The 13,519-nt window shown below is 39.4% G+C and overlaps 1 protein-coding gene, 1 long non-coding RNA gene and 1 pseudogene across 2 annotated transcripts; 2 read left to right on the top strand and 1 right to left on the bottom strand.

Moving 5' to 3' along the window:
* The first annotated feature begins 1,604 nt into the window (after window positions 1–1,604).
* On the top strand, window positions 1,605–3,569 carry LOC137951577 (uncharacterized). The gene is made up of 3 exons (XR_011112139.1): window positions 1,605–2,903; window positions 3,249–3,463; window positions 3,551–3,569. It is a non-coding gene; the product is annotated as an uncharacterized lncRNA (long non-coding RNA).
* A 137-nt stretch (window positions 3,570–3,706) lies between these two features.
* Window positions 3,707–10,849, top strand: LOC137951576 (uncharacterized; annotated as a pseudogene).
* Window positions 10,850–11,181: 332 nt separating this feature from the next.
* On the bottom strand, window positions 11,182–13,183 carry LOC137951876 (F-box/kelch-repeat protein At1g30090). Its single transcript, XM_068798842.1, has one exon. The coding sequence runs from the start codon at window positions 12,553–12,555 to the stop codon at window positions 11,332–11,334; it is 1,224 nt and encodes a 407-aa protein (XP_068654943.1). The 5' UTR covers window positions 12,556–13,183; the 3' UTR covers window positions 11,182–11,331.
* Between the last annotated feature and the right edge of the window lie 336 nt (window positions 13,184–13,519).

Raw genomic sequence — 13,519 nt, 5'->3', positions numbered from 1 at the left:
ATTTGTTGATATTACCACCAAAAGTAAGGTTCGAGTTAGATTTTTTTTCCCCAATAGAAACACTTCATTATAAAAATGAATCATTGCTTTCTTGAAATCTTTGAGTTTAGTTGAAACTGAATCATTTAAAATGCATAAAAAGATGAATAGTATCTTAAAATCATTATAAATTTATAAGATTTTATAAAATCATGTGTATTAAAGTCCCATTTCGTCAATTTCAACAATCCGTTCTTCACACTCGCCTCAAATGTAAGTAAAAACATGTAATTATCTCTTAAAAAAAAATCCTTGGGCATGCATTTAGACTTTGCACCTAGGGGTGGCATTGAATTTAACCGAGCCTGAACCTGGGTTTGATTTAAATATTTCGAATTCAAGCTCGAGCCCAGCCCAGCCTCGAGCCTAAAATTATAATCGAGTTCCAACCCAAAAAAATTAACCGAGTTTGAGCCGAGTTGAACTCCAATCTACATTTAAAACTTTGCATAAAATACATATCAAATAAACTGTATATAAAATTATGCATATATTTTACATAAAAATTGGGCATAATATTATGCATAAACTTTGTTTAATAATCAAATCAAAAACATAATTAAAATATCAATATCAAATTACAATCACCAAATGAAAACTATATATCCACTATAATTTTATAAACTCTAGCTCTTTCTCTTTATGCTAGAAAACAACATATGAAGTCCCTGTTCGTACAAGCAAAATCTCCACCTATGAAAAAAACAAAAGAATAAAACTTATTATTGTTTGATAAAAAATACTCTTCCACTACTAATTACTTAATGTACTGAAAAACATTAAAACTACCGATATGAGAAAAAAATGAAAAATCAAGTAACGGGTAGTATTATCTCTACAATTTTCTTCTGAGACAGTAATCATCAAACAATTTTTTAATAAATAAAATTAAAAAATATTATAATAAATAATTATTCAAAAGTAATTCACTTTTTAATTTTTATTGACACTGTGAAGAGCCTGAACCCAATCACGGCCACAAATCAAAGTTTGAACTGTATTTGGTGCCAAGGAGAACAATATGGATCTATTACTCTACAACCAACATTAAAGGCAGACTCTAAAACTATTGTGGATATGAGAATTATAAGGATGTCTGCTGCTATTTTAGATAATACCCAAAATTTTAAATTATTCATTTTTTACCATTCTAAAACATCAAAATCATATTGTGAAGTTTCCTCACAAATGTATATACCTTCTTCAAAATAATTTTCTAACTATGGCCTTGGTGAATACATTACTTCCACTTGTTTCATATAAGTCATTAACTTTAACCAACCTGAAAAAAAATATGACTTACAACTTGTAAAAATATTCGTAGTGCTAGTACTTGAAGTAATCCCTTTGTTACTAATATCCACATTATATATGAATACATATTCATCATAAATCTCACAGGTAAGTCGAATTAAGTTTATATTTATTATAGCTTACTATTCCAAATATATTTCCGAAAAATATATTTTGATCAATATTAATTTGACTCTGGGATCCAAGGCAGAAGAAACAACCGTTCCTCTGCTAAACAACCATTCCTCCACCTTGTCTGCCTTCCGATCCTTACAAATTCCTTGTGGCCTCCAGAACTGCTTCTCCACCGACTTCTCTAAGTCTGCATTTCTCTACTCCTCTTTGTACACTCTGTTGCCCCAAAATCTGGAAAGATACCGAACTTCCTTCAGATATATTCTTCTCAAGTATTTCTATTGTTTTAACCTTCCTTGGAATCTTAGGTTCTAAAGGGTGGTGGAAACTGGATTATCGTCCGGGATCTATTATTAGTGGCTCCGTTACAGTTATAGCCCCGGTACCTTATCGTCGAGAATTTGCCGGAATACAACAATACAGCAAATAATATCCATCAAATCATTCCCGTCCAATCGAAGCAGATACGCCTGGTCTTATTCTCTATCACTTGCTAAAGTTCGATTTATTGTCGATGTCAGAGGTTTGGTGGAACAGCTGTTCGAAGTCCTCTCCAATTGTCCTCTCCAGCTGAAGAAAGAGATCGTTGGCCCGCTTCCAGAGATTCTCAGTGGCTGGGGTGACAGGGCCGTGATTTCTTCCCTGGAAATGATGTTGAATGAAGCTTCGGAGATCATGGTGCTTGTGGTTGAATCATTTTCCAACCTCAATTTGGACGATCGGTTGCAGGAACAGGTCTCAGCTTCCTCATTCGTGACGCCTCATATCTTTTCCCATTTAATCGCTCCCTTAGTTTTTTTGCCCTGAAGTGTGGACGCGTTCCTTTCTGTTCTCTGATGCACCCCATGTGATTAACTTTCTTTCCATGGAAGCGGATCTTCATCAAGCGGTTGATTATTTGGTCTTTGAGTCGCTTTTTTTGCTTCTTCTACAGCGTCAAAACGATTCATGCAGAACAGATGCTTTTTTTGCTGAGATTTTTATTGTCTTATGCGACTTCCAAAAGTGCTCCAAGGATTATTCCGGGAGCACTTAAAAATTTATGCGTATACAAGATTCTCGTGCTGCCAGGCACAAGAAGCTCAACGGAAAGTGTCTGGCTGATAATGTAGAGGCATCCATTCTCGAGGCACTGAGATCAAGTCTCCACTTTAAGAATGTAAATTTGTTTCAACCAGTGTTATTCTATTAACTTTGGGCTTTCTTATTGGCTTTGGTGGTAAATACTTTGTGAGACTATTTTGAAAGAACTGAAATCTCTAAATGAACCACATGATGACAAGGTCATTGATGTTTGGTTGCTCATGCTCATATACGCAAATTGTGGCTCCTGCAAAAGATTGTTGAAAAGGTTATGAAAAGAAAAATTATCAATGGTTGTTCTCCATGAACCACTATTCGAACAGTGTCTACATGGGCAGAAGGCACTAGTGCAGGTATTTTTTTGGGTTAAGTCTCTTGAATAAGGATGCCTATTAATTTTTTTCCTTCCTATCATGGGATCACTGTTTTGAATTCCGGACCATGTATTAAATTTATCAGGATTAGTTTTCTGCATTTTTTGTCTGTTGCTGATTATCTTTTATTACACAAAGATCAACAGGTGTTAAACTTTGATATTTACTTGTTCACATCTGTATTAGAAGAGTTCATAGACACCTATTTTAGACAGGAAGAGAGTAATGCTGGCAATCTATTTATTGTTTTTTACATCTTAACATTTTCTAAGTTTATCCACTATATCGTGACTTCTGGATTATTTGGGGATCCTGCATTTGCAGGTCTTGCATCTGTTAGTTACACATGTAGGTTCTGGGCTTTATAATGTAGTGAATCAGCTCAAGTTGCTATGGTTCTTCTAACAGCAACACATTCAGAGGAGTTGCTTTCACTTTCTTGATACATAAGTGGTCTAATAGTAAATGCTTATGTGTAATTGGCATTCGTTACTTCACTGGAAGAAGACATCTCTAAAGTTTCTTTTGCATTGTTCCAGGTAAATTAGATCATTTGAAAGGATTTAATGATGAATGTTTGCACAAGTTTTTTGTCCTTAACGTTGTCATGCAAATGATTTATGCAGTTGCATCTTCATGTTCTCCGTTAATGATTGACTTGCAGGCCTACAAGGTCTTCAGCCATTTGGTGCTGTGCACAGTCTAGATACTGAGTTGATAGGAGCTTCTCTTGCAAATGAACTTTACATGATTATACACAAGCAGGTAAACCAAGTATTATTCTTTGCCTTAATTTAAATTGTTAAGCAATTTGTGGACCCTTGATAATAAAAGATAGAAAAAGAAAAGTTATCAAAGAAAATAATGATAAACTATGAGAAGAAGAGGTGGTTGAAAACTTTCCCTAATTCTGGAAGAAGAGGCTGAAATGTTATGGGTTTTTTAACTACTTTCTTTTCTTATTGTCACTTAAAAATCATAGATATACTAGATTGTGATAATGCACAAAGCTAAAATATAAAATTACATAAAGATAAGTTTTTTTTTTTGATAACTAACATAAGATAAGATATGTGGCCAAAATACACTCAACAAATCTTACATAAACTTCAACTCTCCCCCTTAAGCTGGCATAAGCATGCTTAGCTTGTGACACCCAGTAATAAAAAAATGATTTATGAGCCAAGACATTAATGAATACTGTAATAGAGTGAACTTTAGGGTTATGGAGAAAGAGAGAGAGGGGGAGAGAAAAAAAAGAACTCAAAGTTCTGGAATGACTCTGTGTGGGTGTTGAACTCACCCTTAGTGCTTTTATAAAGTTCTGAAAAAGAATTACATGAATGCCCCTTGCCACTTAAAAACACTTAAACCCTTGTATCTCCTTACATACTTATTCAAATTACATAAAAATTGAACTAGAGATAAAATGAAACACATAAAATAGGATAGCATAGTTGTTGGACTTTGTAGGAAGTGTAAAATGCCGAAATTGCCTTCAATAGATTTTCTAACACTTCCTTCAAGGTGGAGAGTATATATTCATAAGGCCCAACTTGTTGCAGGATACATTGAATTTACAACTGTCCCGTGCTTTAGTAAACATTTCTCCAATTTGATCATCATACCACACATAGGGGGTGATGACTTCATTTTTTGTCACATCGTCTCGAATGAAATGACACTCAACTTCAATGTGTTTTGTTCATTCATGAAACACTGGGTTTCCTGCAATAAATTTAGCAATTTGATTATCACAGTACAAAGTAATTGGCCCCTCCCGTTATAGTTTCAACTCTCTCACCACATATCGCTCCCACATCAATTCACTGACTGTATGAGCCATGACTTGTTTAGCTTCAACATTGGAACGAACTACAACATTTTGCTTCTTATTCTTCCATCTAACAAGATTACCTCCCAGAAAAACTCAGTAGCCAATAGTAGATTTTCAATCAAGCTTAGACCCAACATAGTCAGCATCTGAGAAGGACTCTACCTTCATTTGATTATGATATGTCAAGACAAGCGATAGTAGCATATATGGGTGTGCCAACCAGCCGACGATACATTGTTTATCACCAAGGTTTTCTCTTTTTTCATCATGAAGGTCATGCCCAACCTCCGTAGGCTTAGCACCTAGTAGTCCATACTCATGTAGTATGTTTGTGATATATTTCCTCTGAGTCGGTATTAGACCTGCATTGCTTCTAGCTAATTCAATAGTTAAAAAATATTTTGGGGACCCCGGGTCTTTAGTCTGAAATTGTTGTGCTAAATGGGTTTTTACCTTCTCAATGCCTTGTATATCACTGCCAGATCGAATGATATTGTCTATATATACAAGTAATACCACAATACTAGACGACCTCCTCATAACAAATAGTGAATGGTCACAATGGCTCTTGACAAATCCAATCGACATAACCACTTGACTAAACTTATCAAACCTTGCTCGTGGTCTTTGTTTGAGATTATATGTGGCTTTCTTTAGTCGACATACTTCGTCATTCTCTCCCTGAGTAACATACTCAGGAGGTTGCTCCATATAGACTTTTTTAGCTAAGTAGCCATACAAAAAGGTTTTTAATATCAAGTTGATACAATGGCCATCCCTGGTTAACTGCTATGGACATCAAGATTCGGACTGAAGCCATGCATGCAATAGCAAAAAAAGTCTCAAAGACATCAATCCCATTTGTCTGAGTATCGCCCTTGGCTACCAAGTGATCCTTGTACCATTCAATAGAGCTGTCCAGTTTATACTTCATATACCCATCTACGACCGACAATTGTAGTACCAGTAGGCAGGTCATAACTGCTAGGTGCCTCTATCTAGTAGTGCCTCCATCTCAACACCCATATCTGCCTTCCATTGAGGGGAGGAAAGAGTGGCCTGCACAGATGAAGGAATAATATAGGAGGACAAGGATTAAACAAGTTGTTTGTACCTTTCAGAAAGGGAATCAAACAACACAAAGTGAGACAAGGGATAACAAGTACCTTTTTTAACACCTTTTGGAAGAGCAATGGACAAGTGTAGATCACTTACCCAAGATTAGTAGACAAGGAAGGTTCTTGGTCCAACATGAAGAGCAGATGAAGATAGTTGCGGAGAGCCTTCCAGATGGTATGATCCTCCTCTCTCACATGCGGAACTTGTTGGAAGATGGGCCCAAGCCCACACAACCAAGGAAGGCCCACAAGTCCAAGTGTGTGGAAGATAGGTTCAGGCCCTCAAGACTAAGGAAGGCCCACACATCCAAGAGATGTGGAAGATGTGCTCAAGGCCCATAGACAAAGGAGAAGGCCCATAAGCCCACAATGATGACAGGATGGTAAATAAAGAGTCATCTTATAGAGATGATATTGATGTAATTAGTTTAAGTTTTAGGGGTATTATTATAATATTGTAGTTTTTATCAATCTATAAATTGAGCTTCGGGGGGAGGGTTAGGACACAAGTTCATAACCTCTTCTTCCTCTCGTTTTCTCCCAATGGGTCTCTCTCTCTTTTTCTCCATGAGCTAAATCCAAGGAGTCCTGAAAATCAACATGGTATCAGAGCATTGATTTTCAGGACTCGTTTTATGGTTTTTTAGAATTTCTATCTTGCTGTCTCGTCTGATCGTTCAGAGTTGGCCTACCCATATTATTTTTTATTACTTCTTCCAATTACCAGTATTTTTCCAATTCGAGTCGATGAGTTTTGACCCATGAAAGGCTTTGCATGGCGGAGGTGGAGAATTGAATGGGAAAGATGATTTATCGGGGAGGAAGAAGTAGTATCCCTGGATCCCATGCACCATGGAGGAACCGTCGGCTTCTTCGGGTCTGATATGAAGACTTCGCCTCCAGGATCTGCAATGACTTGGTTTGTCATGTAAACCGCCACATTAAACTCCTCGGCTATCTTTGTTATCCGAGACAGCATCTGCTGCATAATTCATCAGTAGTTTTTAACGTAGGGAGCACGAAGGATCACCCGATTACATGTTCGATGGGACCCCAGGCTCCGCCCCTCGAGGGTCAGGACCTACCGCTGTTCTTGGTCCCTATCTCTGAGCAGTATCTGATCTACGACGGGGAGATGGAGTACGTGGAGGCAATGAAGAAGGCGGGGAAGAGGTGCAAGTGCTGTACAGCCCCTGTATCGGGAAAATCTCTCCTCCCATTCTTCCCTCACAACACTCAGCCTTCTCATTCATTCTCTTCGTTGCTCTCTTCAGTCTCCAGCTTCCAACTTCTCTTTAGCTTGAACATCATGTCAATGAAGTACATTATCGGATCATTGCTGGCATCTATTGCCATTGCTTTCTGATCAGAAGTTATTTGGAGGCACCACCCTAAAAACCGTTGCAGATAAAAGATGGTGGGAAGAAACAGAAAAGAAGTTCCAGGCATGGCCCCGCACAGCTGGACCACCAGTTGTGATGAACCCTTTCAGTCGCCATAACTTTATTGTCAAGCCACAATCTGAATCTTGAAGATGTGTTCGGGCACTGCTTCTACTTGAACAAAGTCGCCGTCGACTCCGACCCACACACGACGGCGCAAACGGAGTTACTTATTGCTGTCATTTCTGAATTCATCAGAAAACACTGAAGAGGAAACCAGCCATTGTCCTCTCCTACGCTGCTTCAGGATTCTTTGCACTACTCTCTGTTATTGCCCAACTGTTTGATTACCGACAATGGAGATGACGACCTGGTGCTCATTCTTATTGCAGCGTGGAGAGACGGAATTATACAGCAAATCCAATCTGCTACGTGATTCTCGTTGACTTGATCACACAGGAAGAGAAAGGTGCTTCTCCTCTTCCAAGAAATCTGCTAATTTCTGCGGGAAATCTGCTAATTTCTGTGGGAAATCTGCTGTATGCTTCCAGCAAAAGAAACACTTCCAGAAATAAGAGGATCGCTGGTTACGGGAGTTTATCTTCGGTTGGAAACTTTCTTTCGCACGTTGTTTCTGCCTCTGTCGGATCGTTGCTGGTGATTACACGAGGTGCTGATTTGCCGATTTATTTCCGGAAACTTATCTTCACTCTGCTTAGCTGTTTCGGGCCATTCCAGTTTTTTTTTTTTTTCGCTGATTGAAAACAGCACCAATCTAGCTGATTCGTAACATCATCCGAGATCAGTTCTGCACTGTCATCGTTTTCAATCTTGCTGAAAATGCTCTATGACAGCAGTCTTGTTTCGGAAACTTCTCTGATTGCCGTCTGAGATCTCTCGCTGCTGTCCCGCTTCTGCTCAGTGCCAGCTCTTCTGTGGGGAAGACGACACTATTTCGGAATTAAAATCCCACCTAGGTAGCGTGATTTTAATCTAGTGAGCCGAGTCACTGTTCCGAGTTACTGCCCTAGTCACCCTATTCCGCTTGGGTTAACCCGGCGAACCAGAGATCCAAGGATCGTTTATTGGTTTTGTTCCTTACAGAGTCAACTTAGACCAACTCGGACTGACTCAACTCAGTCCGGTCAGCTTGACTCGGCCCAACTCACTTGCTTCCTACCTCAGTTATATGGATCCAGGTGCTGATTTCTATACCTATTTATTCCGCGACCCAGCTATATTGGTTTGATATCTGACTCGGCTCGACTCAGTCATTTTCTATGGCTGGATTATTATTTTGGATTATTATTCAGTTTCTGCATACTATTTGATGCAACTTCTTTATTTAGTGATGGACTATCTGAGGATTATTTTAGGGGTAAAGGACTTGAAGGATGGGGACAAAAAATCAAGGGACACATTTGGATATTGGATGAGAAGTACAAGAACATTTACCTCTTCGTAGACTAATAGGCAGGTCCAAATCAGAGGCAACATGATCTTCAGGCAATGACGAAGTTTGTGGGTCATGAGAAGAGAGCTCTGTAGAGGTAACTGTTGGAGGCATTGCAAGAGCACGAGAGCGACAACTATAAACGTCAAGAGGCGATGAAGAACTCAATGAAGTTGGTACATCCAAAACTGCAATAGAACATGACTGTTTGAAGGAGATTCAGGTGATGCAAGAAGTTTAGTAGATGATGAAAAATATGGAGTATGTTGAAAGAAGGTCACATCGGCTGACACATATGTCTTCCGTTGAATAGGTTCATAACATTTGTACCCTTTTTTTCGCCAAGAATATCCCAGAAAAATAGATTTGACAGACCTTATGAAACTGTTTAACATTGTATGGTGTACTAATTCTAGGGTTATTTCCACTGCTTTAGGATTCTTCAGAGCCAACTTTGACAAGCACAATGACAATATAGTACAAATGGTACAACATAGTCAGAGTCATTTGAGGCAACTCAATTTACTTTTTTAGTACTTAGTATTCCATCAAAGCCTAATTTGTTGTAGGTGAAAGAGCTTTAGAAGGCAACAAGAACCATCCAGACTCTGTGGCAAAGGTTACTTTGATAAAAACTTATCTTTTAATATGAGTTTTTCTCACTTTCTTCAGCCGCTTACTTTTTCTGAGTGCAAGGCTCCATAAGGACAGTGATCACCAGCAAGATACCAAGAACAAAGAGATCCAGGGAGCGCTTCCTGTTTCATGTCAAAGGTCTCTTCCACAATACATCTAATGGGGCTACGTTAAGGATGGGTGCGGTGCATACATAGAACTTTATATCAGTTGCTTCAGCATTGTGTGTTTTTTGGATGTTTTTCTTTGTCTTTTTCTTATTAAGTTCTAGATGATTCATGAAATGTTTTTGAATGTGGCATGGCATGTTGTGTAGTAGCGTCTTGGCCTAGCTGATTCTTATGGTTGAAAAATATAATAAGATGTGAACTAGTTTATGAGAATAATGAATATTAGATCTGAGTCGCCTACATCAGTTCCTCTTTGGGAACTGCATTGTTTGTTGTTAGTGTAATTGCTACAAACTGTTGTATGAAAGGGCTGAAACTACAGATAACTATGGAAAAGAAAGAGAAAAACCAGAAACGAGTTTGCAGCTAACAGATGTTGTTGCTCAACCCATTCCCCTATCTGCACACTTTATGATAAAGAAAAAAGACATGCGGTTGCTTCCATTTACTTTCTGATGCAGTTTTTTTCCTGCATTCCTGCATTGAGAATAAATACAAAATTAGTTTGGTTTTATCTGCATCTTACAGATGTTGTTACTCAGCTCAATCCTGTATCTGCACCCTTTATAACAGTAAAAGACAAATTTGTTTATGGGGATACTTCTGGTGGCTTTATGATGCTATTGTTTACCTGCACTGAACCAATGTATATGAATGCTAAGTTTGTGCATCTGTCACATAACATGACTTTCCATCTATTCTATTTTTGCAGGTAACTTAAAGCACAAGGCCTTGCATGGTCGTGAGGTCTCTATGCCACTGAAGAAGTGGTTCCCAGTTTTCATGATGATGATGATGAAATGGGTGCGGAATATGAAGACGGGCAGCTGGATTAAATAGTGATTTTAGCATTCTTACTACATCTGATAAATAAGTGATTGAGATGAAATTCACATGGAATGCATATTGCTAAAACTTTGGCACATGTTTGCTGCAGGTAAGCATGTTTGTCTAAAATAATTCATGGCATAATATCATTATATCCCAAGCTTGCTTGCTTGCTTTTAACTTCGAAGGTTGGTCTTCTCACTTCACAGTATCTGTAATATGCCTGTGGCTGATGCGAGAACGTTGGTAAGGGGATTTTGAAGTTGGGTTTTTCGCCTTCTCATGGCAAGAGAAAGCAACTTAACTAGTTTTTCCAGTTTTATTTGGTGGATAGTAGCTACGCTGCAAGTCGATGAGATGCAAGTTGATGATAAGCCATGGAACTGAATAATTATAACCTTTGATAGTTACTACACTCCCGTTGGACTGAAGGGCGAGGAGAGGGGTTTCGACACACTCCCTCACCTCAATTGTTGTATATGTTATTTAAATGACCTTATAAGTTTTAGTTCACTCGATCATTGATTTAATTAAAGGTCAATCATGGTTACACCCTGTTCGACCCGTCTCGTCATTCTCATTCTCATTCTCCTCAAGATTTATTAACCAAAAAACTTAAAAGCAATACTGTATTTTAAATCATATTTTCTTTAAGAAATATATTATGTTCTTGTACATAATTCTTTTTTATAACAGATATTCTTCTGTGTATGCATATGTATTTTCATACTCTGGTTGAATTTAATGGTTTAACTATTGAACATCTTCGACTGGCTTTCTTCTGCAACGTGATTTTTAATTTTCAACGTATATGCTCACATTTTCTGGAGGCATCTAAGCGTTTTATCGTTAACAACATATCAACTTACATTACTCACTCTCTTTCTTATGAGAGATGAGTTTTCATACGCCCAATCAACCCTTTTTAAAGTTGCAACAAATGCAAACTTCTAGCTCTCCTAAGCAGCACATAAAATGGAGAATTACGCATACAGGACCTGAGAACTGGAGGGAGTCAAGTCTCGAAAAGATTCTGGCGCAGCGACAGCTTGCCATTCCACAGAGAAAGTCCATCTAGGCTTGCCGTCGCTCCCCAAAGAAACGAGCCTTTGCCTCTGAATTTGTCCGATTGCAACATGAAGATTTCGCCCAACAATGAAGATCCTACGATCACAAGCATTCACAGAAAAAGGCTTGGAAATCTGCTCTGGCACAGGATGCCCTCCAACAATGTCCCACGTATCAGTTTCGCCATAATACACCTTCAGCCTCATCCTCTCGTGCTCGGGAACCACGAAGAGATGACCGTAAACCACCACACTCGACCCCGTCCATCCTTCCCGCAGACCTACCGCCATGCTTTCCCAACTGTTGGTCTTCGGTTCATAAACTTGTCCTCTAGGGGAGAACAAGAAAGGCCAAACCCACCCTTCCGTCACCAACAGCTTCCCGTCAAGAACAGCGGCGTCGTACGAAGCCATGTTAACGCCCATATTGGCGATGGGGTGCCAATTTTCCTTGGCGGGATCGAAAACCTCTGCGGAGTCGAGCTCAAAAAGGTTGCTGCTACTCCCGCCAGCGGCGTAGATGAAGCCGTCGATTGCTTTCGCTGCAAAGAAGGAGCGTGCCGTGAGCATTCGGTTCATCACCGTCCAGCGATTTTTATGCATCTCGTACTTGACAACCAGGTCGAGGGGACTCTCCACATCCGAGACCATTCCCCCGCACACAAAGAGGGTTCCCTCCAGGGAATTGGCTACACATCTGAATCCAGGGGGGTAGACTCGATCTTTGCAGGGCATGGCCGGAATTGTGTGCCAACTAGATAAGCAGGTGAGGTCCAAAACATGCCACTGCATCTTCCCAGAGCGTTCGTGGAACGCAAAGACGAAGAGCCAGGGGTTCCGGAAGCCAAGCTCCTTCCTTCGAGTGAAAAATCTCTCCTTTGTCGCTAGCAGAAAATGCCAACGGCGGCAGACAGCTCGACAGGCAGGGTGGCTCTCGACGGGTAGACGAAGAAGGCAGTTCAAGGCAATGTCGTCGGGAAGGCCAGGAATAAGTGGTGGCGATACTCCGCCGGTTGATTCTTCTGGTTCGGACCACCGGGTTGATGTCACTGCTACTCTGAATTTAGGGGAAAGAGTTATTTGCGAGTCTCCTAGTTTGTGGACAGGAGCTTGGTAAGACGAAACTCGAACCCGCTGCATCACCCTTTTATTGGAAACCCCCAAAAGCCTATATGGCAGTCGTTTTAAGAACACGGAACTTGATTTCTTCTCTCTTGCTTCGAATTCAACAAATCAAGAAATTCCTCTTCTCCTCCTGAGAGTCTGATAAAAAAAAAAAAAAAAAATCCTTTTTCACACAAATTCCCTTGTGTTAAAGCTCGGTTCTTTCGTCATCTCAGGAAATCGAAGAACACCAAAAGCGGGTCCTCGTAAATCGCTTTAGGAACAAGAAGAAACCAAATAGGGACTTCATCTTGTCCTGTCCTTTCTTCCTCCGATTAAAAAAAATAAAATTATATAAATATATCCGTAGCAGCACTTGAATTATGGACCTAATTCAAAGAGACTTCCGCCAATTTTCCTTGGCCTCATAAATCATTAAAGGAGAACCAATGGAAAAGTATACCCTAGAATCCAAAACTCAGAAGAGCAAAGCGAAAAGAAACCGATTGCAAGGTGTTTGTAAATAATCAAGAAGACCGGCGACTCCTCTTGAGTTTTCATCCCGAAGCCATGGCGCGGGAAATCAAGTACCTTGAAGCGAAGATTATCCGAAGACAGCCGCCAAAAGAAACCACCACAAGGCACAAAGCGCGATCAATGTGCTTCTTCCGGATACAGGTCTGGCAGTTTCTGGACTTAAAAAAAACCAAAACAAAACAACGAAGGTAAAGTGGTGGTTCAACCCGTGTTCTCACCTAAACACGTGCCCGTTTTTGTTCTAAGCGAAATCCAGCTTGCGGACTCCACGGATGTGCCACGAGAGACACTTCATTTTATTGGTAGCCCAATCGTTCCAAAATAATAATGCATAATATTTTTATTAAAATTTAAAAATTATCGTTAATATTAAAAAATTAAAATATAAAACAAAAAAATAATGGTACCTATGTTCATGTAAGTTTAGGTACATTCTATTTTTAATTTAACCATTAGATTGAAT

This window comes from Aristolochia californica, unplaced genomic scaffold, assembly GCF_029961685.1.
Source record: "Aristolochia californica isolate CCGP_79_NKW_82.1479 unplaced genomic scaffold, dmAriCali1.0.hap1 SCAF_15, whole genome shotgun sequence".
In the NCBI taxonomy this organism is placed as follows: domain Eukaryota; kingdom Viridiplantae; phylum Streptophyta; class Magnoliopsida; order Piperales; family Aristolochiaceae; genus Aristolochia; species Aristolochia californica.
This window is presented reverse-complemented; position numbering and strand designations above follow the sequence as displayed.